The sequence below is a fragment of the Capronia epimyces genome, assembly GCF_000585565.1.
Source record: "Capronia epimyces CBS 606.96 chromosome Unknown aczIQ-supercont1.4, whole genome shotgun sequence".
In the NCBI taxonomy this organism is placed as follows: domain Eukaryota; kingdom Fungi; phylum Ascomycota; class Eurotiomycetes; order Chaetothyriales; family Herpotrichiellaceae; genus Capronia; species Capronia epimyces.
In genome coordinates this window covers 468,539-489,218 of record NW_006912907.1, presented here as the reverse complement: position 1 = coordinate 489,218, position 20,680 = coordinate 468,539, and the positions used below count along the sequence as shown (strand labels likewise).

Genomic DNA, 20,680 nt, shown 5'->3' with positions numbered 1-20,680 from the left:
TCGGTTCGGTAGTATGACCATAAGAGGCCGGGTTAGCACTCTCGGTACCCTAGCAGTGTCACAGCCCTGGTTCCAGTGGTTCGCATGGATGCCGCCGGTCGAACGTCCAATTTCATGACATGCTAGGCAAGAACTGAACTGAATTACTACTCCGTACTCCGTAATTTATATTTGCAGGGCCAAGTCATGTCGTCCACAGCTGACACGACACGTTCTGACGAGATCGGCCGTCAGATCGGAACACATGGGGAGAGATTTTCGCCGTACTAGTACTACAGGTTGGCAGTCTCCATTGTCGGTGGCTGAATCGGAGATTTTGGTCCTGGGTGTTTGTCTCCGATTCTAGGTTTGGTTGTTTGTCTCCGATTCTAGGTTTGGGTGTGTCTCCGATTCTAGGTCTGGGTTTGTCTCCGATTCTGGGTTTGGTGTTTGTCAGAAGAGAGACCTTAGCCAGGCGTGGGTATCCATCTGAGGGGAGGGGTTCAACGTCCAGTGACCGCCATTCTTCAAAGCGAGGCTTCAGTGACAGCCATTGTTCAAAAGCGAGGCTTCAGCATACATCGGCAGATACACTTGTGTAAGCCATTGTTCTTGCCTTGTACTGTTGCTGTCCGGTTGCTCTCCTGTTGCTGTTCTGAGCGTCCTGCCAGCCCTTCTGTCCGATGGCCGACTACGTGGACGGGAGCGAGGACTGCCAGACCAGCAAGACCAACATCTCCAGCACGGCTCGATCACCGCTCGAGGAAGATGACGACCTCAGAGGCTGGGCAGAGGTGCCGTTCCTCGAGTTGCCGCTGCTGAAGTCCAAGTCGGTGCGAGAGCAAGTTGAATTCCTCGTGCTTGCGTGGGCGCTTCTCCTGTCCCGTGGAAGCTTCGTTAGGAATGACGACTCGTTCTGCTGGGGCATCTATGATTTGGGAGAGGGACAGGGAGAGGGAACTCTGGCAGCACGCAAAATGGACACGGTCAAACTGGACAGCCTCATTTCCGGAGACACCGACACAATTGCCAACGTTCTCAGAGCGATGAGGAGCCTGTCGCCATTGCTGCACAGTGTCACAAGCTGGAACCATCATGCAGTGTTCTTCGCCACAGCGGATACATTGTCACCGCAATCAGTGGATGTACGTTATTGCCATGGCTTCCCGTGACATCTGTCTAACCTGTATTTTTCAGGACTCTTCAATCTTCAGTATAGATGTCCGAGTGATAGCCGATCGCTTGTATTGGCGGAACTCTGAACACAGCGCCCTTCTGTCTCCAGAGATGGCAGAGTTTCACATCCGTAGGTTCGCGGACGCTCTCCAGGCCACCTTGCTCGACCAGGAGCAGACCGTAACGGCGGCGGCCCGCCTGGGCGAGCAAGAGCTCGCACAGCTATGGGAATGGAATCAGGAGGTTCCTCCCGCCGTCAAGCGCTGCATGCACGAAATCATCGCGGAAAAGACCGCCGAACATCCTACCAAACAAGCGGTGGTGTCCTGGGACGGTGACTTGACCTATGGACAGCTTGATCGGCTCTCTGGCCATATAGCTGTCCAATTGACAAGACTCGGAGTCGGCATAGGCACGTCCGTGCCTTTGTGTTTCGAAAAGTCCATCTGGACTGTGGTCGGATTGCTTGCGGTAATGAGGACCGGAGGCACCTTCGTCCTCACAGATCCTCAGCAACCAGAAGGCCGTCTGAGCGTCATAGCTGCCGAGGTGAATGCGCAGGTGGTCGTGGCATCGCAAAAACAGGCCGCGCTGGGTGCTCGCATTGCACCTCATGCGAAGATAGTTGTAGTCGGCCCAGAGCTGCTGCAGTTGGACGAACAACAGATTCCGATTCCTGCACCACTGGCACCGGTTCCTTCCTCTGCCCTCCTGTACATCATCTTCACCTCCGGCAGCACCGGCAAGCCAAAAGGAGTGATGATCTCTCATGAAAACTTCACCACCGGGGCGCTACCAAGAGCACAAGCGGTCGGATACAAGCCACACTCCAGGGTGCTCGATTTCCCGTCGTACGCATTCGACGTGAGTATCGACTGTATGCTGTGCACGTTGGCAAATGGTGGATGCATTTGTGTCCCTTCAGACGACCAAAGAGTCAACGACCTCAGCGGAGCCATCAAGTCCATGAACGCCAACATGGCCCATATGACACCATCCGTAGCCCGCCTCTTATCGCAGGACGCCTTGAGTTCTCTGGAAGTGCTGGGTCTAGGCGGCGAGTCCCTCTCGTCTGGGGACGCGGCAGTCTGGAGCAAGACGACCAAGCTAATCATTGCCTATGGCCCGTCTGAATGCACGGTGGGATGTACAATCAACAATGACATCGACGTGACAAGGCCATACACCAGTATCGGGAAAGGGGTCGGCGGAGTCACCTGGGTGGTCGATCCAGACGACCACAACATCTTGACCCCAGTCGGGGCGGTGGGCGAACTGCTGATCGAAGGCTCAATTGTGGGGGTTGGTTACCTCAACGAACCGGAGAGGACCCAACAAGTCTTTATCGAGGATCCCGCCTGGCTACTCGCTGGCACGAAGACGGCGGCTGGAAGGCGTGGCCGCCTGTACAAGACCGGGGACCTGGTCAAGTACGACCCGGCAGGGTCAGGAAACATTGTTTTCGTCGGGCGAAAAGATCGACAAGTGAAGCTGCGAGGCCAACGAGTTGAACTGGCCGAGATTGAGCATCACATATTGAAGAAGCTGCCGGAAGGAGTAAGCGTTGCAGCCGAGGTCATCACCCCAGGTGGAAAAGACCGTGAGCCCAGCTTGGTGGCCTTCATCGCAGAGCAAAAAGATAAGCAGCCTCCGAACACTGCTGGAGGTGCTGAGACAACAACGACAACATACCTCTCAGCCGAGCTTCGCCAGTCGCTACCAGCGATTGAGGTATACCTCGCCACCGAACTTCCCAGCTACATGGTGCCTACCGCGTATATCCCTCTCCCAGCTCTGCCGCTTTTGGTATCGTGTAAAGTGGACCGGAAGCGGTTGCAAGAAATCGGGCTCGCCATGACCCCGCAACAGCTGGCCAAATTCAGGATGGAAGTGGCCGACAACCACGCGCCCCAGACGGAAGCAGAGCAGATACTGCAAAGAATCTGGAAACAGCTCCTGGCCTCGGAGGGCGATATTGGGGTCAAGGACAACTTCTTCGCCCTCGGGGGTGATTCCCTGAAGGCAATGAAACTCGTCGCCGCGGCTCGACTGGAGGGGCTCTCCCTCACCGTGGCTCGGGTCTTTGCCAATCCCACTCTTTCACGCATGGCGTCCACGGCTGAGCGTGTAAGCAACGCCCCTGAAGCGGAAATACCACCCTTCTCCTTGTTGACTCCAGGCTGGAAAGCAGGAGATGCCAGGACAGGAGTGGCCAGCCTGTGCAAGCTCTTGCCCTCGGCCATTGAAGATGTCTATCCTTGTACTCCGCTGCAGGAGGGCCTCATGGCTCTCTCGGCCAAAGTGAGCGACGCATATGTTGCGCAGAGAGTCGTCGATCTGAATGACCTTCAGGCCGCCCATCTGCTGAAGGCTGCTTTCGAGACTGTAGCAGCCACCAGCCCGATTCTGCGTACTCGCATTGTACAGGTTCCCGCTCAGGGACTGATGCAGGTCGTGGTGAGCGGCAAGCTCCCGTGGTCCTCAAGTCACAGCCTCGACGAATATCTGCAAGAAGACCGCGGGAGGCCCATGGGTCTTGGAGACGCCCTCGCACGGTTTGGCCTGGTCTCCGACGAGAAGAAAGGCAAGGTGCACATCGTGTTGACGATCCATCATGCACTGTACGACGGGTGGTCGATGCCGTTGATCATTGAACGGGTCAACAGGGCCTATCAGGGCCTGCAGACCGGACAACCGACCCCTTTCAGATCTTTCATCAAGTATCTCGCTGATCTCGACCGCCCTCGCTCGGAAGACTTCTGGAGGGATCAGTTGGAGGGGGCCACAGGACAACAGTTCCCACCCATACCTTTCCCGGGCTACCAACCACGGGCAGACTCCTTGCTCGAGCATTACGTCCACTTCCCGGATTCTGTCAGCTCCAACACAACCGTCGCTACCGCCATCCGAGCGGCATGGGCTTTAGTCGCGGCGCGATATACCTCTGACGAGGATGCAGTATTTGGCGAGACTCTCACCGGACGCAATGCACCTATTGCCGGGATCGCAGAAATTGAAGGGCCACTTATTACCACCGTACCGACGCGAGTCCGCGTAAGCAGAGAGATGCAAGTCTCCGACTACCTGCAGGGCGTTCATGAGCACACCATCCAACGCATCTCACATGAGCATATGGGACTCCAGCATATCAGGCGTCTCAGTGCAGACGCTCGTGAAGCCTGCGAGCTGCGAACGGGCATTGTCTTGCATCCAAATACCGAAGACGAGCAGAAAGAAGCTGATGCGCCCGGAGAGTGTCCTGCAAATGGCTTTGTGCCCGTCGACGATATCGAAGCTGCAAAAGAGGCGTTGAAGTTCAATTCATATGCGCTGATGCTGGTCTGCTCCTTGGATTCGGCTGGCTTCTTGACAATGGCAAGCTTTGACTCGAAAACAGTCGATTCAACTCAGATGCAAAAGGTGCTGGAGAACTTTGGACGCACCGTGCAGCAGCTGTGTCAAAACACAAGCAGGCCGATTTCCGACCTGGAGATCATGAAAACGCCCAATCCAGCCGATCTGCTGCCAATGGCTGATCGGGGCGTCCACAGCATACCGCAGGCTGGAGACCAGACCATAAGTGCCGTCCACAAGAACGTGAAGCGAACGTGGATTGTCGATCCCAGGACCCCGGAATGTCTCCTACCGGTGGGCGCTGTCGGAGAACTCTTGCTCGAGAGCGAGGGCGAGCTTCCTTTCACATTGATCAACAAACCTGCCTGGCTCCGTGAAACGCTTGCTGTTGGGCCAAACGCACAGACAGCCCTCTACAAGACTGGCCATCGAGCAAGATATAACAGCAACGGGTCGCTTGTGTTCCTGGGCTTCCAATCCAAGCGATCAGATGTTCAGAAGGCGAAAAAGGCTCAAAGCAACGGGTCGAAAGAGGCGTCCCAACCGATGACAGCCAGGCGAGAGCAGCTGCGTCAACTCTGGAGTAGGATTTTGGGCATTCCAGAAGGTGAAATTGGCCCCGAAAGTAGCTTCTTTGCATTGGGTGGTGACTCGATCGGTGTGATGAAGCTCGTGTCAGAAGCTCGCTTGGAGGGCCTCGAGATGACCGTGGCAGGAGTCTTCCGCTACAGAGTGCTCAGCGAGATGGCCAATACCCTGAAGGAGTCGGCTCCTCAACAGCCCGTCTCAACGTCGATTGCTCCTTTCTCAGCCCTAGAGACGACCGATGTGGAGGGTTTCCTTGCTCAAGCAATCATGCCATCTATATCACAGCCAGCGGGGAAGATAAAAGACGTGCTCCCAGCACGTCCTCTGCAGGAGATCGCAGTGAAAGGGACGACACATCTGCCACGATACTCGGCACGATATGAGCTGTTCTATCTCGATACACCAATCGACCGTAAACGATTGTTCCAAAGCTGTCAAGAACTGGTTTTGCGCAACGAAATTCTCCGCACTGTCTTTGTCACACACCAAGGAAATTGCTATGCCGTCGTGCTCGAAGAATTGGAAGCTGAAGTCGTCGAGTATACGATCGATGGCGATCGGGAAGGCTTCGCAAAGAAACTTTGCGACCTGGACATCCAGACAAAGATGCCTGAAGGGTCAGCCTTCGTCAAGTTCTTCTTTGTGCAAGGCGAGAATGGACAGAGTTGCTTGATTCTGAGGATCTCGCACGCCCAGTACGATGAGATATGTCTGCCTCGCCTCTTGCACCAATTGGCGGCGCTTTACGAACACAAACCAGTGCCCGAGTCACTGCCATTCTCGTCGTTTGTGTACCACGTCCTCCAGGAAAATCTGCCAAAGAGTGCCCAATACTGGAGAAAGCTCCTGAAAGGCGCTTCCATGACCGTGTTGCGTCCCGAGATCACCCTCAAGTGCAAGACCCCGGCTGCTGTGTCTAGGACGTTTGATATCTCAGGTCGATATAGAGAGATCACAATTGCAACCTTGCCGACCGCCGCCTGGGCTCTTTGTTTGGCCCGCCGCCTGGGTCTCCGAGACGTGACATTTGGCGAAGTCGTCAGCGGGCGCAACATCGGCCTGCCCAACTGCGACATAGTCATGGGCCCAACCTGGCAGTATATACCAGTTCGAATGCAGTTTGACAATGGCTGGACTGCACTGGACTTGCTCAATTCCGTCCAGCAGCAGCACATCGACAGCTCCCGTTTCGAAGGCATGGGCCTGAAGGAGATTGTGCGGGATTGCACCGACTGGCCCAAAACAACCGACTGGTTCGATTCCGTGGTGCACCAGGACGTTGAACATGTCGAGAATCTGTCCTTCCTCTCAGCTAACAGTCGGATGGAGACCGTGTATCCCCACCTGGAACCGCTCCGCGAGTGGAAGATCCAGGCGTTTTTGAAGGAAAATTCCCTTACTCTCGAGATTGTCACGTTTGAGGATTGGCTGGAGTTTGGGACATCCTTACTTGACGACCTTGGTGCCTGTTTGGAACAACTGATCAACAAGCCTCAGTCGAAACTTTTCCAGCCGGGTGCGAACGGTGACGCCTTGTTGAATAGACATCCCCAACCCAATGGCACGTCTAATGCGAACGGACAGACGACCAGCAATGGCGAGAATGGCACCAACGGGAAGTCTCTTCTTACCTAGCAATCCATGAAGCCCTGATCAAAAAGCAGACAGCGTAACACAGTCGGTTGAGATCTGCCTCTAATGGAGCCGGTGGACGTGCGTCCGACAAAGGGCTGGACTTCCATAGGCGTCTCCAAATCTGGGGCCCCATACTTCCACACTGCTGTCAAAGGAATGATACTGAAAGTTCGGTACGGATATTGACCATCGGAAGGATTCAGGTGGCGTCGTTAACCGGATCTGCAGGAGGCATGAAGGGAGATCGTATTTGAAAGGGTATCGGCGTGTAAATAAATTGCATTGAACATATCCTCACCTCGCGTTCTCTCGGCATGATCTTGAGCGTAATGAAGATCGGTTCTCCTGACGCATCCGCTATTGATGGTCCAATCTGAGCAAATTGAACCAGCATGTTGTCTATCCCACATATTCTGTTTGGGTCATCATTGGAAGTCCTTGACCCTGAAGACCGAAAAGACCTCCGCAGTCAACTCCGATATCTGCTTGGAACGCGTCTGGATGTCTTCAGTAGATAGTGTTCCATCCTCACACACGTAATAATCGACATATTCTGCAGGAACCCACTCGAAGTAAATGTTGCGTACCGCAACCATTTTGTCCCACAAGGATGGTGTGGTTTGCATGTTCCACCCGCTGGCAACCTCGTTCTGGTCATTGTCTTCTTCGGGATGTTCTGCAGCTGTGCCCGGAGGCGCGATCTTCTCCGCTTCGCTGATGCAGACCACTCTTACCGAGCCGCCAGTGACTTGTTTGCATGTCAAGACGGCTGGCAGCGATCCTGTCTTATTGCTCACATCTCCAGCCTCAGATATACGATCGGCGCCAATGATGACGAGATCGACATCCCTGCCGAGGAGACCTACAGATGCGTCGGTAGCAAGTACAATTTGCAGCCGATCCTGAATCGTAGTTCGCTCTGCCTGTGCAGTTTCAAGTTTCCCGACCTCCTCGGTCAACGCCTTCGCAAAACTTGCACCTTCACAAAGTGGACGTGATTCCAGAATGCGAAGTTCGATCATGAGGGAAGAATTGGCGTCAAGAGCATGTAATATCGCTGCTTTAATTGTTGACGAGGAGCTGAGGGTGAGAATCCTGATGGTTTTATTGTTTTCCTTGCCTCCAGGTTGTGCTTGGAATTTCTGTTGAAGAAAGGCAGAGAACTGCTCACTCACTCGCTTTGAGACTTCACCTCTTTTGGTAAGCGTTGTTTCAAGGCTTTCCTCGACCTTAGTGAAGACGTCTTCTTCTGCTTCATTGATGTGTTCTTTTGCGTCCCTTAGAGCGGCGACAATGGCGCTTGACATTGCTGCTCCCATGCTTGGCCGGGCATTGACGGCTAGATGGAATGCCTTGAGCCTGAAGCTTTCCCACCATCGGACGATGTCCTCGGGAGTGCTTCTTTCGCTAGCCTGCCGCTCATTTGCCACGATACTGATCAGACTCTTCACAGCCATCGTAGCTAGCTCCCGAGCTCCGTGGACATGATCTAGTTGTAGCTCTTCAACTGCTGTGTGTAGAGCGCTCTCGGGATCGATCCATACCTGGCCGAGTGTAATCTCTAATCTGGGCACGCACTCATCCAATATCTTGCCGCTAAGTATATCGTCGACATCATTCCACTCGCAGTTAAAATGCTCCCAATCGAGTTGCATGACCGATGTATCAACATTATTGTTTTCGTCCACAAACTCATTCTTCATCCGGAAAGCAAAGGGGTGCACTGTCCATATTCTTCCTATCTTCTCGCTTGTTCCATCTCTTCCACTTACAGCTTTCTCATCGGTGAATTCAAATCCCGGGCCGCGTCGCCAAAGTTCAATTTGTTGCGGGCCGAGAGTGGTTTCCTCTTTCAATTCTCGCCATGCTGCATCTAAAGGTGTTTTGTCGTCGAGCTCGATTGAGCCTGCTATGGGTGCCAATTTCCGTCGATAGGTGTTGACCTTGTCAGAACGACGGAAGAGGAGAAGCCGATAAGGCTTGGAGGAATAGGGATGGAAGGGGAAGAGAAGGACCGAGACGACTGAACGTCGTTCAAGAGTGCCTCCTAGTGCACACAGTTGCTGTGCCATTAGTTTGATTGTGTTAGAACTTCATGTCAGGCTTCAACGTGAACAACTTTGAGTGGACCAAAATGCAGACGATGTTGCCGGTCTTAAATCATATATCGCCGGGTCAAGGCGGATCACAAGTAAGGCCGAGCACCCGCCGCCCGCCTACATCGTCTCGTGAGTTGTAGGGGAATATGACGTTTGTATGGTCCGTTGGGACCAGGTACCAGTCCAGCCAGGTAGGTTGGGTATCACCAAGCGTTCTAGATCGCTCTGAGTGTTATGTCCTGCAAGACTGTAAGTAGGTAGGTGAGTGACATGGTGGTGCCGCCTGCAAGTCGACATCGGAATGCTCCCCCGTACTATGCTTCTACGTCGGAGTATATCTTAACCTCTAACGCAGTTCTCTTTGGCGTCAACTGCCGGTGCCCGTTGTCGAAGGTAGAGTACTTTATCGTTCCAGTCACTTTTCAGCGACAACAGCTAAATGCCCTGTTAGCTGCGTATGCACGACGACATACGGTAGCGCTTCGTGCGCGCTTGGCTCTCTACGCTTTCCCATCATGATCGACTTCATGGACTACGTTGTTCAAGCGTTTGGAGCGGCGACCGACTGGAATCCGGACAACAGCTACTCATTCTTGACCGCGACCTCCGACGCATTACTGTCCTTTCAGACTCCCTCGACTCTAGCATTGCATGTTTCTTCTCTGAGCACACCGAATTTCGCGACCTCGTATACGTTGTCGACAGTGGGACAGATAGATGGTTCAATATCATACCTTTACTCTACGGTTCCTCTTGGACACATACCTTCGCAAGCGCCGAGCATTCCACTAAAGTATCTGGTGCGAGGTTACAGGGATATCAGACTCCCAATTGTACTGGATGAACAGAGACGGGGGGCTGGGTTTGGGTCAGGGTCATTAGAGCAAAATGAAAAAGAAAGACAACGAAAACCCACATTGCTACATGCAACACTTGCTCTCCCACCGCCGTCAGTCCTTACAGCACTTTATGCGCGGCGTGTCAATCTCGAAACTCTCCTTTCACTATCACTATACAGTAAATCTGTGACGACGCCTGCTCTGAACTCTGGGCCTCCACCAGCGGCAGTGCTCGCCCATGTCCAGCGCGACACCGGCCGATACTCAATTGAAGGGCTCGGGTCGACTGACAACGCTCTTCTAGGGGTCCGGGGCCTATGGAATTTTGGCCTGTCACCGCACGTCGACGAGGGTGGAGCTTCAATTCCTATACACTCGCCCGAGACTGATCTAGTCGGCGGTTTCACTGAGTTTCCATCTGGCCTTCCACTCCCACCCTACACCGACACGCGAGCCTTGTATCGTAATCGCCTGGCTTCAAAGCCATCCTTGCTGTCCGCCGGCGCAGAGTTCTACTACAGTCCTTTCACGCATGTCATAGGCCTCTCGACAGGTCTCCGTTTCACAACGTTGGCACCTCTTATCACGCCTTCGGAGTCCCCCTCACGCTCGAGGACAGATTCTGTGTTTTCTGGCAAACCACTCGCCGGGACCTCTGCTTCTCTATTGTCCACAGCAGGCAATACGCTTCTGACGCCATCCAACATCTCACACTCCTCATTCCCATACACCATGACTCTGACCTTAACACCCCTAACCGGCTCCATCTCCTCGACATATTCGGTGCGCCCTACACCGAAGCTCGCTCTATCTTCTCAATTCGACTTCAACTTCTACTCCTGGGAATCGCGGTACGTGGTTGGCGGCGAGCTATGGCGGCCTTACCGCAGCAGTTCGGCTTCGGTTTCGACTTCGGCTCCCATCGAGTCTCAACAAAACACCTCTTCCACCGGCGCAGACGGGCTTTCATGGGTCCGGACAAAGACCAAGGACTGGTTCACACCGGCCGAACAAGCGCTTAAAGATGAACGCGTGCAGCGTGAGGAGGAGAACGTCCTGAAATTCCGAGTCGATAATTCTTGGAACGTCAAGGCCCTCTGGACAGGGCGTGTCAAGAGTCTGCTCGTCTCGGCCGGAGTCAGCGTGAGCCCTGCCACAAAGCACCTATATCCAGTAAGTCCGGCCGTGGGGAGCGCAGTCGGGGATCCAGGCACGAATGTAAAGCGGTGGACTGGCTCGGTTGGCGTGAGCATCGCCTACTCCACTTGATACATACGTACATAAATGATTTGACCCGTAAATATCCCCATCATATTCACCTAGAGAGCACTGAACATACTTTGAGCGACGGCGTTGGGAGCACGGCCAGGAGATACGCATTTTTAGATAGGTAGACATGACCAGCCTCGTTTTCTATGTATCATATTTACATGTATCGACGCTTTGCATGTTCAGTATGGCCTGAGTCGAGCTGACCGGTTTCGAGGCTGCTGTACTGCCTCAAAGACAGAGACTGATTTTCGTATTAAGTAATCATTGAAGCTCTAACTGGTTTTCTTCAAGCCATCACTGGAGCTCTAATTGTTCTTCTTCAAGGCATCCAAGAACTTCTGTGGCGGCGGTTGTCTGTAGCCTTCAGGGTTGTTTTCGGTCCAGCGCCAGAGATCCACACAGGCGTCCTCCAGCGTTAGTTTGGCCTTCCATCCCAATTCTCGGTTCGCTCTTGACGGGTTGCTTGTGAGGTCCAGCACATCACCCGCTCTCCGACCGACGACCTCGTAGGGCAGATCACGACCAACGGCCTTGCTGAACGATTTGATCATTTCAAACACGGTAGAGCCACGGCCTGTGCCCAGGTTCCAAGCCCGCACACCAGGCTGGTGTTGGCGGAGATAGTCGAGAGCTTTCAGATGACCCTGTGCAAGATCGAGGATGTGGATATAGTCCCTGATGGCGGTACCGTCGTGAGACGCGTAGTCATCGCCAAAGACGAGCAGCTTGTCACGCTTGCCTGTCGCCACTTGGGCGAGGAGGGGCAGGAGGTTGTACGGTACGCCCGAAGGGTCTTCGCCCATGATTCCGCTGGGATGGGCGCCGGCAGGGTTGAAGTAACGCAGGAGACCTGCGTTCCACTTCTTGATTGCATCGGTGTCTCCCTTTTTCTCGGCTTTGGCACGCTCGGCGTTGATGTGGTCTGTAATCAGGAGTTCCGATGTGAACTTGGTGTTTCCATATGGGTTTGTGGGGCCCAGAGGGCACTCTTCAGGAATGGGGATCATGCCGGGAACTCGGGTCGCGTCGCCGTAGACCGTGGCAGAGGAGGAGTAGACAATGTTGGTGACATTGTGACGAGCTGCGGAAGAGAGAAGCGATAGGGTTCCGTAGACATTGACTCGGTAGTAGTCGAGAGGTTTCTCGCCGGACTCGCCGACCGCTTTCAATGCGGCGAAATGGATGACGCTGTCAATATCCGGGTGCTTGGAGAAGACCTCGTCCAGCGCCTTCTCGTCTGTAATGTCGACTTTGTAGTATTCCGGCTTCTTTCCGGAGATGAGCTCTATCCGGTTGAGGACTTCGGGGGACGAGTTGTAGAGGTTGTCGACAATCACGACTTTGTAGTCGGCTTCGAGCAATGCAAGGGCCGTGAAGGAACCAATGTAGCCCGTGCCGCTAGTAGTAGACAAGCGGTCAGTCTTTCCATTGTCTCAGCCAGTCTATTTTAGCAATGTACGTACCCTGTAATCAAGCAGGATCCAACAGGCATTTTGAGGTCGATACCCGAGACTGGTGGGGGTCACAGATTGATTGTTTGCTCGGTAATTTGCAGTGGCTCAGAGGGGAATTCAGGACTCGGATTGCAGTGATAGTGACTTCGAGTTGAGGCGACAGTGTCGTAGGACGCTGTGTGCAGCTATAAGTAGTGAGTTGATCTTCCTCGCGCAAGGAAGGGTGCGGATGCATGGACTGCCTCTCACACCACCATCATGTGCAAATATTGAATATGACGATCCCGCACTTACCACCAGCGAGATCAGGGGCTTAGGAGGCCAATCTCCACGCCTAGGCGCCCGCCAGCTGAGTGCTGGGGGTCAGTGCCACAGCCTCGATTTGTGGGTTCTCTAGGGTACTCTGGATCATAGTATAGGGCGGCATCACCCTTACTCCCAATTCGTAGACCTGGGTCTGGTACCCGTACATTTTTGGCCATTAGGATTTCCCCACCTTCAAAGCGTCCGACTTTTTTTAATTCTCCGCATCGTCCTCCAGCGCTGTTTACCAGTTGCATTTGCACACTGCTCTGTACTCGCACCAACACACTTGCCCCTGGCCGGCGGTACAACATGGCGGAACCCTCAACCAAGCGGCAGAAGACAGGCCCCAAGCCCACTTCTTCGAACGCTTCAACAGGCCCTCAGATCACCGATCCTCGCTTCGCAAATATCCAATCCGACCCTCGATACCGTCTACCAGGCAAGAAAGACAAAGTCAAAGTCGACAAGCGATTCAGTCGGGCTCTGCAAGACGAAGATTTTACACGGAGAGCCAAAGTCGACCGCTATGGTCGACCCATTGCGTCCGACACAGAAAGGAGCAGATTAAAAAGAAAATATGATTTCGAAGTCGAAGACGAAGACGAAAACGAGGAGAAAGGCCTCGAAGTGGAGGCACGCGATGAGGCAGATGACGATGACAAGGTCGAAGAGGAGCTTAGCCGCGTGAACAAAATTCACGACCCGTTGCGAGAAGGCAGAGACACTGAATCGTCGTCATCAGATGAGAGCACTTCAAGCGATGAAGACTCGGAGGAGGAAGAAGAAGACGAAGAAGTAGACCTCGGCGCGGAAGCCGGCATTGGACCGGGCCAACAGACAGATGTACCTACTGGCGAGGTCACATCACGTATCGCCATTGTCAATCTGGACTGGGACAATATCCGCGCGACAGATCTGATGGCCGTCTTCAACAGCTTCTTACCACCTTCCGGCTCGCTTCTCAAGGTGGCCATCTACCCGAGCGAGTTTGGAAAAGAACGGCTAGAACGTGAAGAGTTGGAAGGCCCGCCCAAAGAGATCTTCGCCAACAATCCGAAGGAGGATGAGAACGTCGATGAGGAAGAAGAGGATGAAGATGCCATCAAGAAATCCATTCTCAAATCTGACGACGGCGCCGACTTTGATTCCAAGGCCCTTCGGCGCTACCAACTAGAACGTCTCCGCTACTTCTACTGCATCCTGACGTTCTCCTCTCCTGGGGTGGCCAAACATATCTACGACGCCGTCGACGGGACCGAGTACCAGCGGACAGCCAACTTCTTCGACCTCCGCTTCGTGCCGGACGAGACAGATTTCTCTGACGACGTGCCCCGAGAGGAATGCGACAGGATTCCTGATGACTACCGGCCGAACGACTTTGTCACGGATGCCCTGCAGCATAGTAAAGTCAAATTGACGTGGGACGCAGAGGACAAGACCCGGAAAGAAGTAGTGGCGCGGGCATTCAAGGGTAGCCGGAAAGAGATCGAAGAAAACGACTTGAAAGCGTATCTTGGCTCCGACACTTCTGAAGACGAGGATGAGCCTGAAGATGCTGAGGGCACAGGTACGTCCATGTCTAAGAAGGAAGCGGAAAGACAGCGAATGCGAGCACTTCTTGGTCTGGCGCCTGAGCCGGAGAAGAAATCCAAGAAGGAAAAGGCGCCCGTCGGAGACATGCAGATCACGTTCACATCCGGCTTAGCACAGACAAATGCGAAGGGCAAAAAGCGATCAGTGTTTGAAAACTCGCCGGAACCCGAAGAGACGACTATGGAGAAATATATCCGCAAAGAGCGCGAGAGGAAACAGAGGCGGAAAGAGAAGCGGAAGGCGGTCAGACAAGGCCACGATGCAGACGCCTCCGCCGACACCGACGAAGATGTCACTGTCGCGGCGAAACCTGGAGCTGCTGCTGGCGCCGACCACGACGACGCGGACCAGGGAGCAGACCTCGGATTTGACGACCCCTTCTTCGCCGACGATCCGTCCGCCAAGTCCGACCGGGCAGCCGGCACTAAGATGCGCAAAGAAGAGCGGATGAAGAAGAAGCGCGAGCGCGAGGCCGAAGAAGAGGCCGAGCGCAAGCAGCGTGCTGAACTGGAACTGCTGATGGTCGACGATGCCGTCGGGGCCGACGACGGTGCGCCCAAGATCCGCCACTTTGATATGAAAGAGATTGAAAAGGCCGAGAAACTGGCCCGCAAGAAGAGCAAGGCCAAAGACAAGAAGCGAAAGGACAAGACCGACACCGGCACCACCGCCGCCAATGACGCCGAAGACGCGTTCAAAGTCGACACTTCCGATCCACGCTTCGGCCGACTCTTCACGAGCCACGAGTACGCCATCGACCCGACGAACCCCCGCTTCAAGGGCACCAAGGCCATGAAGACGCTGTTGGAGGAAAGCCGCAAGCTGAAACACAAGAGCCTCCCCGCCACCCCGGGACAGGACGGACACGACAAGCGTGGGCAGAGACAGAACGCGGCGGATGATGCGTCGGGAGACGTCAAGAGTCTGGTTGAGAAGATCAAACAACGGCAGACCAAAAAGTAAAGCTACCGCAGTCCGAGTAACGTATAGTTCTGTTCAATCAGGAATCACAGGATATTCCTATTCCATACTACTTAGGCAGGTACATTGACATATGCGGATAAGGAAATCTCTCATTCCGAGACTCGCCATCTACATCTCGGCAGGGAGATTCGTGCACTAGGTACTCGTAGTACTACTAATCGTACATACATGTTCGAACGCACGAGATACATGAAGCACGTCTTGGTGGTACCACAATCATTTTGGACCGGGCCTCCCTTTTCGCTGGGAGTTCCTCGGTTATTCGTTCGCCTGACTAGACGTTTCATCACTTGCTCCTTTCCTTCGAGTTTTCGTCCCCGTGCCGTGCTACTTAGTAGTGACTAGGCAACGTGAAGCTTGCTCCGGGATCCCGCATGATTTGCGTCCCGGTCGCCGTCTTCTCCGTTGTTCCATCACATGTAGAGACTTCGCCGCTCTGCTCAATTTTGTCAATCTGCCGATTGCCCTCAGTTTCATCCATCTTGATCTCCCTACAGTATGTCGAATCCGCACAAGCCGTCAATGCAAACGTCTGGGGTTCATTCAAGCCGCAGTTACGTACTGCAACACTGTTATCTATAGGGCGGGATGCCTCCATTTACCCCGCCCCCTCTCAACCCGACGCCTCTACCGCCGCCCATATCGCCATACATGTCCAAGAAGCCTCCACGGGGCATGCCTTGCGGGGGAGGACCTGGTTCGCCCTGATATCGGGCACCGGGATGATTGGCCATGGCCCCAGTAAATCCTGGAGGAGGACCGGAGTTCAAGAATCCAGGTGGCGGATACATCCCGGGGGGAATGCTCGCCAGACCTGATTGGGCCGGGATCGTTTCCCCAGTGTATTTGCGCTGCTGTTGTACTCGCGGTTGCTGGGTTGGCTGTTGAAGGGTTGGCTGGCTTGGTAGTTGTTGAGGCTGGCCAAACGGCGGGCCTGGCATAACGCGAGAAACGTTGACCCCGAGGCCAGGGGGAAGTGAGGGCTGACGCAGAGGTTGTTGCTGAGGTTGTGTATGTGGATGTGGCTGTGGCTGTTGAGGTGGCCAGTTGGGATTTGCCAGTGCCATCTGTTCTAATCCAGGCGGTCTCTGAAGACCAGGAGGAAGACCTTGGGGCAGTTGTGGAGGCTGCATCGGTCGCGGTTGTTGGTTCTGGCCACGCAGAAGTGCCATCAATGGATCCTCGGAGAGCCCAAGACGGTGGCCGTTAGCAGGTCGCCCGGGGAGTTGTTCAAGTTGTGTAGGTTCGTTCTGGTACATCGGGACGAGTGACTCTTCAAATATTGCCCGTCCCGTTTCTCTTCGCTGGGCTATGTGGTCTGGTGGTTGGACGGGAGAAGTCATTTGGCCCCTGGCCGTGCCTATTCTCACATTGTACTCGGACATCATGCCGTACATGGCTCCTCCATTTCGGCCGTCCGCTTGCTGATGGGGAGGTGGTGGCTCCGGTTTTGGTGCGAGATTCGCCTGCCGAAGTAAATTCAGCAACACTTCATCTTTGTTGATGCTGGATTGCTGTCGGGTATGAGTCGATTGGTCTGTGGAAGATTGCGGCTCTGTAACTCTCGCCTGGCTGGCGGATGGCCGTGTTCGTGTAGGCTCCTGGGGTTGGGGGGCGTTTTGGCCGGCGAGGAGGGAAAGCAGGCTTTGAGGAGACGGTCTTGATTCGGCCACGGACTTGACCTCGCCACCCCTGGCATACAATGGGGCTCTAGGCTTAGCCGTCTCTTGAGTCTGAGGTGTCGGGTTATTACTGCGAGTTTGTAGCATCTCAAGAATGCGTGCAAATCCCGCTTGATCGGCATCCACCGCTGATCCTGGCTGTGCCGATGATGGCCTCTCCGCTGTCGGCACCGGCGGAGCAGCCTCGACTTGTTTGTTTTGCTCAGGCGGAGGACTGAAGAGGGAGGCGAATCGGGTCCTGCCGTGTGGCTTCGCGGCGACGGGCTTTTGCTCAGTTGTCTTAGACTCGTATCGAGCAAAGAACTTGTCCATTGAGTCATCCGGTTCGGGAGAGGCGCCCGTCGTTGTCGATTTGGCCTGGGCATTCTCTGAAGGGGGAACGATGACGGCCGAGTCGGGCTTGCCGACGGAGGGCGCTCCTCCGGCCTTCATCTTCTCCTTCCAGCGTTGGAAGTCCTCCTGGGTACGGACTTGGAAAGGCTCGTCTGGTTCCGCCGAGTCCATCCATTCCGGCTCCGCTTCAACTTTGGCGGATCGGTCCCAATCTCGCTCCCTTCCCCATTCGCCACGTCGCCACTCCTGTCCCTTGTCGGCGTCTCGTCGCGCTTCGTCTTGAGTGTCAGGGCCATCCTTCTTGAACCACGACTGGGACAGCTTGGCTCTGGAATGTGCGTCTCGTCGGACCGTCGGGCGGGCTGAATCTTCTTGGATCTGCTCGTCTTCGATGCCCGACTCATTCCTATCTCTTCCCGCCCATCTTGGCTTCCGGTCTTGGTCTCGACGATGCTCAAGATCGGGGTCTTCACTTTCATGTCGGTTGCTACCACGACCGTTCATCTGTAAACTTCGGCGGTCCTGGTTGAGCGACTCGACACCGTCACCATTCCACGGTTTCTCTTGAAGGGTAGTTCGGTCTTTGTTGAGTGTCTCGTCCGAGCCATCTTGGGTCCTCCCAGAGGTGCGAGCATTGGCAGAAGCGAAAGAACGACGAGGCGGCCCGAGCACTATACGATCGGGGTCTGTCATGTATCGATTAGCAAGGAGGACTGGACAACGGTCAGCCGCGTGTCCATACCGGTTGTTGTTCGCCGCTGTAAATCGAGTAATGCCGGCCGCTTTTGGAATGTTTCATTTTGTATGGATGTGAACTCATCCGGTTTGGTACGAACGGCCAACTTTTTGGTGGTTGTGTCTTGCGTTCTGATCGACTGTCAGTACATGTTTTGGGCATGCGTGTAATGTATATTTTATACCCCATCCATTCATCTATTGGGGGCAGATTTGATGGTCTGCATATCAGCGGTGACGCCCGTAGCTTCAACAGGTCTTCGACAGAATATACTCCAGACATATTCGAGAACGTGGCAGTGGTGGTACTAGCATAGGCTCGAGGCGCGGAGGCAAAAAGGTGTGAATGGGACCATGGGTCCCTGCAGTTCGAGCAGAGCACCAGAGAGGGAAGTGTGAAGGTGAAGGGCGAAGGGCGAAGCAAGGCAAATATTGCAGATCAGCGTTTCGAATTGTCGTGGGCTGTTTGCTGGAAATTTCGTGCAGGTTGGTCAGTCATGTGTTGAGTAGGCTGGCTGGTGGTCGGAAAGTGGCGTGGTGTGAAGGCGGGTGCGATGCAGGCCAGGTTGTTGCAGATGCGGCTTGGTACGTAGTCACTCAAAGAACGATGCGAACGATCTGGAATGATAGTTGGAGTGCAGGGGTGCAGCAGCTCAAGGTGATGGTAGACCTGTATCCCTGCGCTGAGAGTTGGAAGCTGGAGGGGAGATCAATACACTGCAGACGTCGCAGCCCAATACGACAATTGCTGTCCTGGCAATTAGTGTGTTAGCGCGGTCACGCTGCGCGCCGTTTGGCTAAAACAAACAGCGCTAACCTATTTATAGAAATTGCGAAGTCTATCTATTCTTTTCGTAGTGCCTGCTGCTATAATGCAGTGTGTACTCCACAGTGTGACATAATCACACTATTTAAGTCCTAGTGAAGATTCAATGCCTGATGGCTGGAAAAGAAAGCTATGCAAGACGAATAGCGACGATAGAAGGAGACGACCAGGAGCGATCAATCTAGACTGGGCAGTCATTCTCGTCTTCCAGTACCCGTCTGGGAGTAATTGTGTGTCGTAGGGTCTAAGAAATAGGACTGGAAAGGAGGTCCGGGTATGCCTTTACGTTCTTCTACTTCCAATTCCCTTGCCAATGAGTTACTGTCAACTCAAACAGCAAAAGTAAAGCAAAGAAGGCGCCGATGTACCTGACCACAATATCAATACAGCTGCTAGTCTCTATTTTCAGGGGCGGCTGAGCGAGGAGGTGGACCGTGGAGTTGGAACTAGGCCCCTTTCCCCCAGATCAGATATCAGCGAACACCCCCGGCGTCGCGAATGCCATGGCTTCCACGAGCATGATACCATGTAGTATGCCAACCTTCCACAGAAAACATCGGCTGACCAGCGCATTCGGCCATATTCAACAATCGACCATCGAGACCGTTGACACTTTCGACTCGACACCGCGAGTCGCACTCGCCCTGTCGGCTTCGACAGCTAGCCCCTGAGCCCCCTAGCCTTGGTTCCATCCAAAACTGAAGACCCGCTAGGTATCTATCTGTTAAATACTGGACTGAACTGCACTGGTTCCACCTTGGCTCCCATACGTCTACACCCCTTCGAAGTTCAACGCCATGTTGAGGCTTCCGTCACTCCTACCACAGTCTGGATTTCCATTCGATAGTCCAATCGAGTTCTACAGGTTTGAACGCAGAGAAGGGTAAGGTACAAGCAGGAAGCTGGTATGGTAATTACAGAGTCTAGGAGTACCTGGTATCGCCGTATCGTATTGCCGAGGCTATCTGTTGTGGACCCAGGCGTACTGTATTCTACAGTACCAAAAGAACGTATCTACCTGGTATCTAACCTAGTACGTATGTACAACCTCTCCCCTAAGGGGCTGCCGCCGCGGTTGGAGATACAGCTTCGCCCAAAGCGGTCGATTCGGCTACCGAGGCCTGAGGCTGGCACCGAGCGCCCCGTATGGAGCGGGCACACACACGCCCGGTTCGCTGCTCCACAACATTCACGTGCATGAATATTGAACAGATACATACCTAATGTGTGTGTGTCGTGGGGTAGGGGGAGACGCTACTGTTTGGATACGGTACTGTACATCCCCGGATAAAAGACGAAGGTGAGGGTTGGTTGGAATAACTCAACTCTACTTTTCACGATGGACAGGGGACAGCTCTGAAGTTATTTTCTAAAGCCTTTGAAAGCCTCTTCGTTTCTAGTTTTTCGTATCTAGTATCTAGTATCTAGTATCTAGTATTAGCATTGCGCCAACGTACAGCACACTCCCTTCGCTACATGGCGGCCACCATGCGTGCAGCGATTGTCCAAAATCCGGGCAAGGATTTCACCATCGACATCATCGACAAGGCCAAACCTCAGCCTGCCCACGATGAGATTCTCGTCCGGCTCCAAGCCACGGGCTTATGCCATTCAGATCTCTCATTGATGATGCAGGAATGGACCGGGTTTCGAACCAAGATGCAGACGGTCGGCCATGAAGGCGCCGGCATTGTCGAGGCCATCGGCAAAGACGTCACGGGCTGGCAAGTTGGGGACAGGGCCGGCGTCAAGCCCATCTCCTGGGTGTGTCACTCGTGCGAGAGCTGCATCAAAGGTCGCGAGCAACATTGCCCGGAGGCCTGAT

At 54.1% G+C, this 20,680-nt stretch overlaps 7 protein-coding genes across 7 annotated transcripts; 4 read left to right on the top strand and 3 right to left on the bottom strand.

The window, feature by feature from the left end:
• Positions 1-662: 662 nt before the first annotated feature.
• A1O3_04800 (uncharacterized protein) lies at positions 663-6,732 on the top strand (the record flags this gene model as incomplete). Its single annotated transcript, XM_007734928.1, has 2 exons — positions 663-1,124; positions 1,177-6,732. The coding sequence occupies 2 exons, from the start codon at positions 663-665 to the stop codon at positions 6,730-6,732; spliced, it is 6,018 nt and encodes a 2,005-aa protein (XP_007733118.1).
• A 425-nt stretch (positions 6,733-7,157) lies between these two features.
• A1O3_04799 (uncharacterized protein) lies at positions 7,158-8,804 on the bottom strand (the record flags this gene model as incomplete). Its single annotated transcript, XM_007734927.1, has 1 exon — positions 7,158-8,804. One exon carries the CDS (start codon positions 8,802-8,804, stop codon positions 7,158-7,160), a length of 1,647 nt encoding a protein of 548 aa, XP_007733117.1.
• Positions 8,805-9,346: 542 nt separating this feature from the next.
• Positions 9,347-10,939, top strand: A1O3_04798 (uncharacterized protein; the record flags this gene model as incomplete). Its single annotated transcript, XM_007734926.1, has 1 exon — positions 9,347-10,939. The coding sequence occupies one exon, from the start codon at positions 9,347-9,349 to the stop codon at positions 10,937-10,939; it is 1,593 nt and encodes a 530-aa protein (XP_007733116.1).
• Positions 10,940-11,247: 308 nt separating this feature from the next.
• Positions 11,248-12,434, bottom strand: A1O3_04797 (UDP-glucose 4-epimerase; the record flags this gene model as incomplete). Its single annotated transcript, XM_007734925.1, has 2 exons — positions 11,248-12,340; positions 12,406-12,434. 2 exons carry the CDS (start codon positions 12,432-12,434, stop codon positions 11,248-11,250), a joined length of 1,122 nt encoding a protein of 373 aa, XP_007733115.1.
• A 577-nt stretch (positions 12,435-13,011) lies between these two features.
• On the top strand, positions 13,012-15,258 carry A1O3_04796 (uncharacterized protein; the record flags this gene model as incomplete). Its single annotated transcript, XM_007734924.1, has 1 exon — positions 13,012-15,258. The coding sequence occupies one exon, from the start codon at positions 13,012-13,014 to the stop codon at positions 15,256-15,258; it is 2,247 nt and encodes a 748-aa protein (XP_007733114.1).
• A 593-nt stretch (positions 15,259-15,851) lies between these two features.
• Positions 15,852-17,987, bottom strand: A1O3_04795 (uncharacterized protein; the record flags this gene model as incomplete). The annotated part of the gene is made up of 1 exon (XM_007734923.1): positions 15,852-17,987. The coding sequence occupies one exon, from the start codon at positions 17,985-17,987 to the stop codon at positions 15,852-15,854; it is 2,136 nt and encodes a 711-aa protein (XP_007733113.1).
• Positions 17,988-20,331: 2,344 nt separating this feature from the next.
• A1O3_04794 (uncharacterized protein) lies at positions 20,332-20,679 on the top strand (the record flags this gene model as incomplete). Its single annotated transcript, XM_007734922.1, has 1 exon — positions 20,332-20,679. The coding sequence occupies one exon, from the start codon at positions 20,332-20,334 to the stop codon at positions 20,677-20,679; it is 348 nt and encodes a 115-aa protein (XP_007733112.1).
• Position 20,680: the final 1 nt, after the last annotated feature.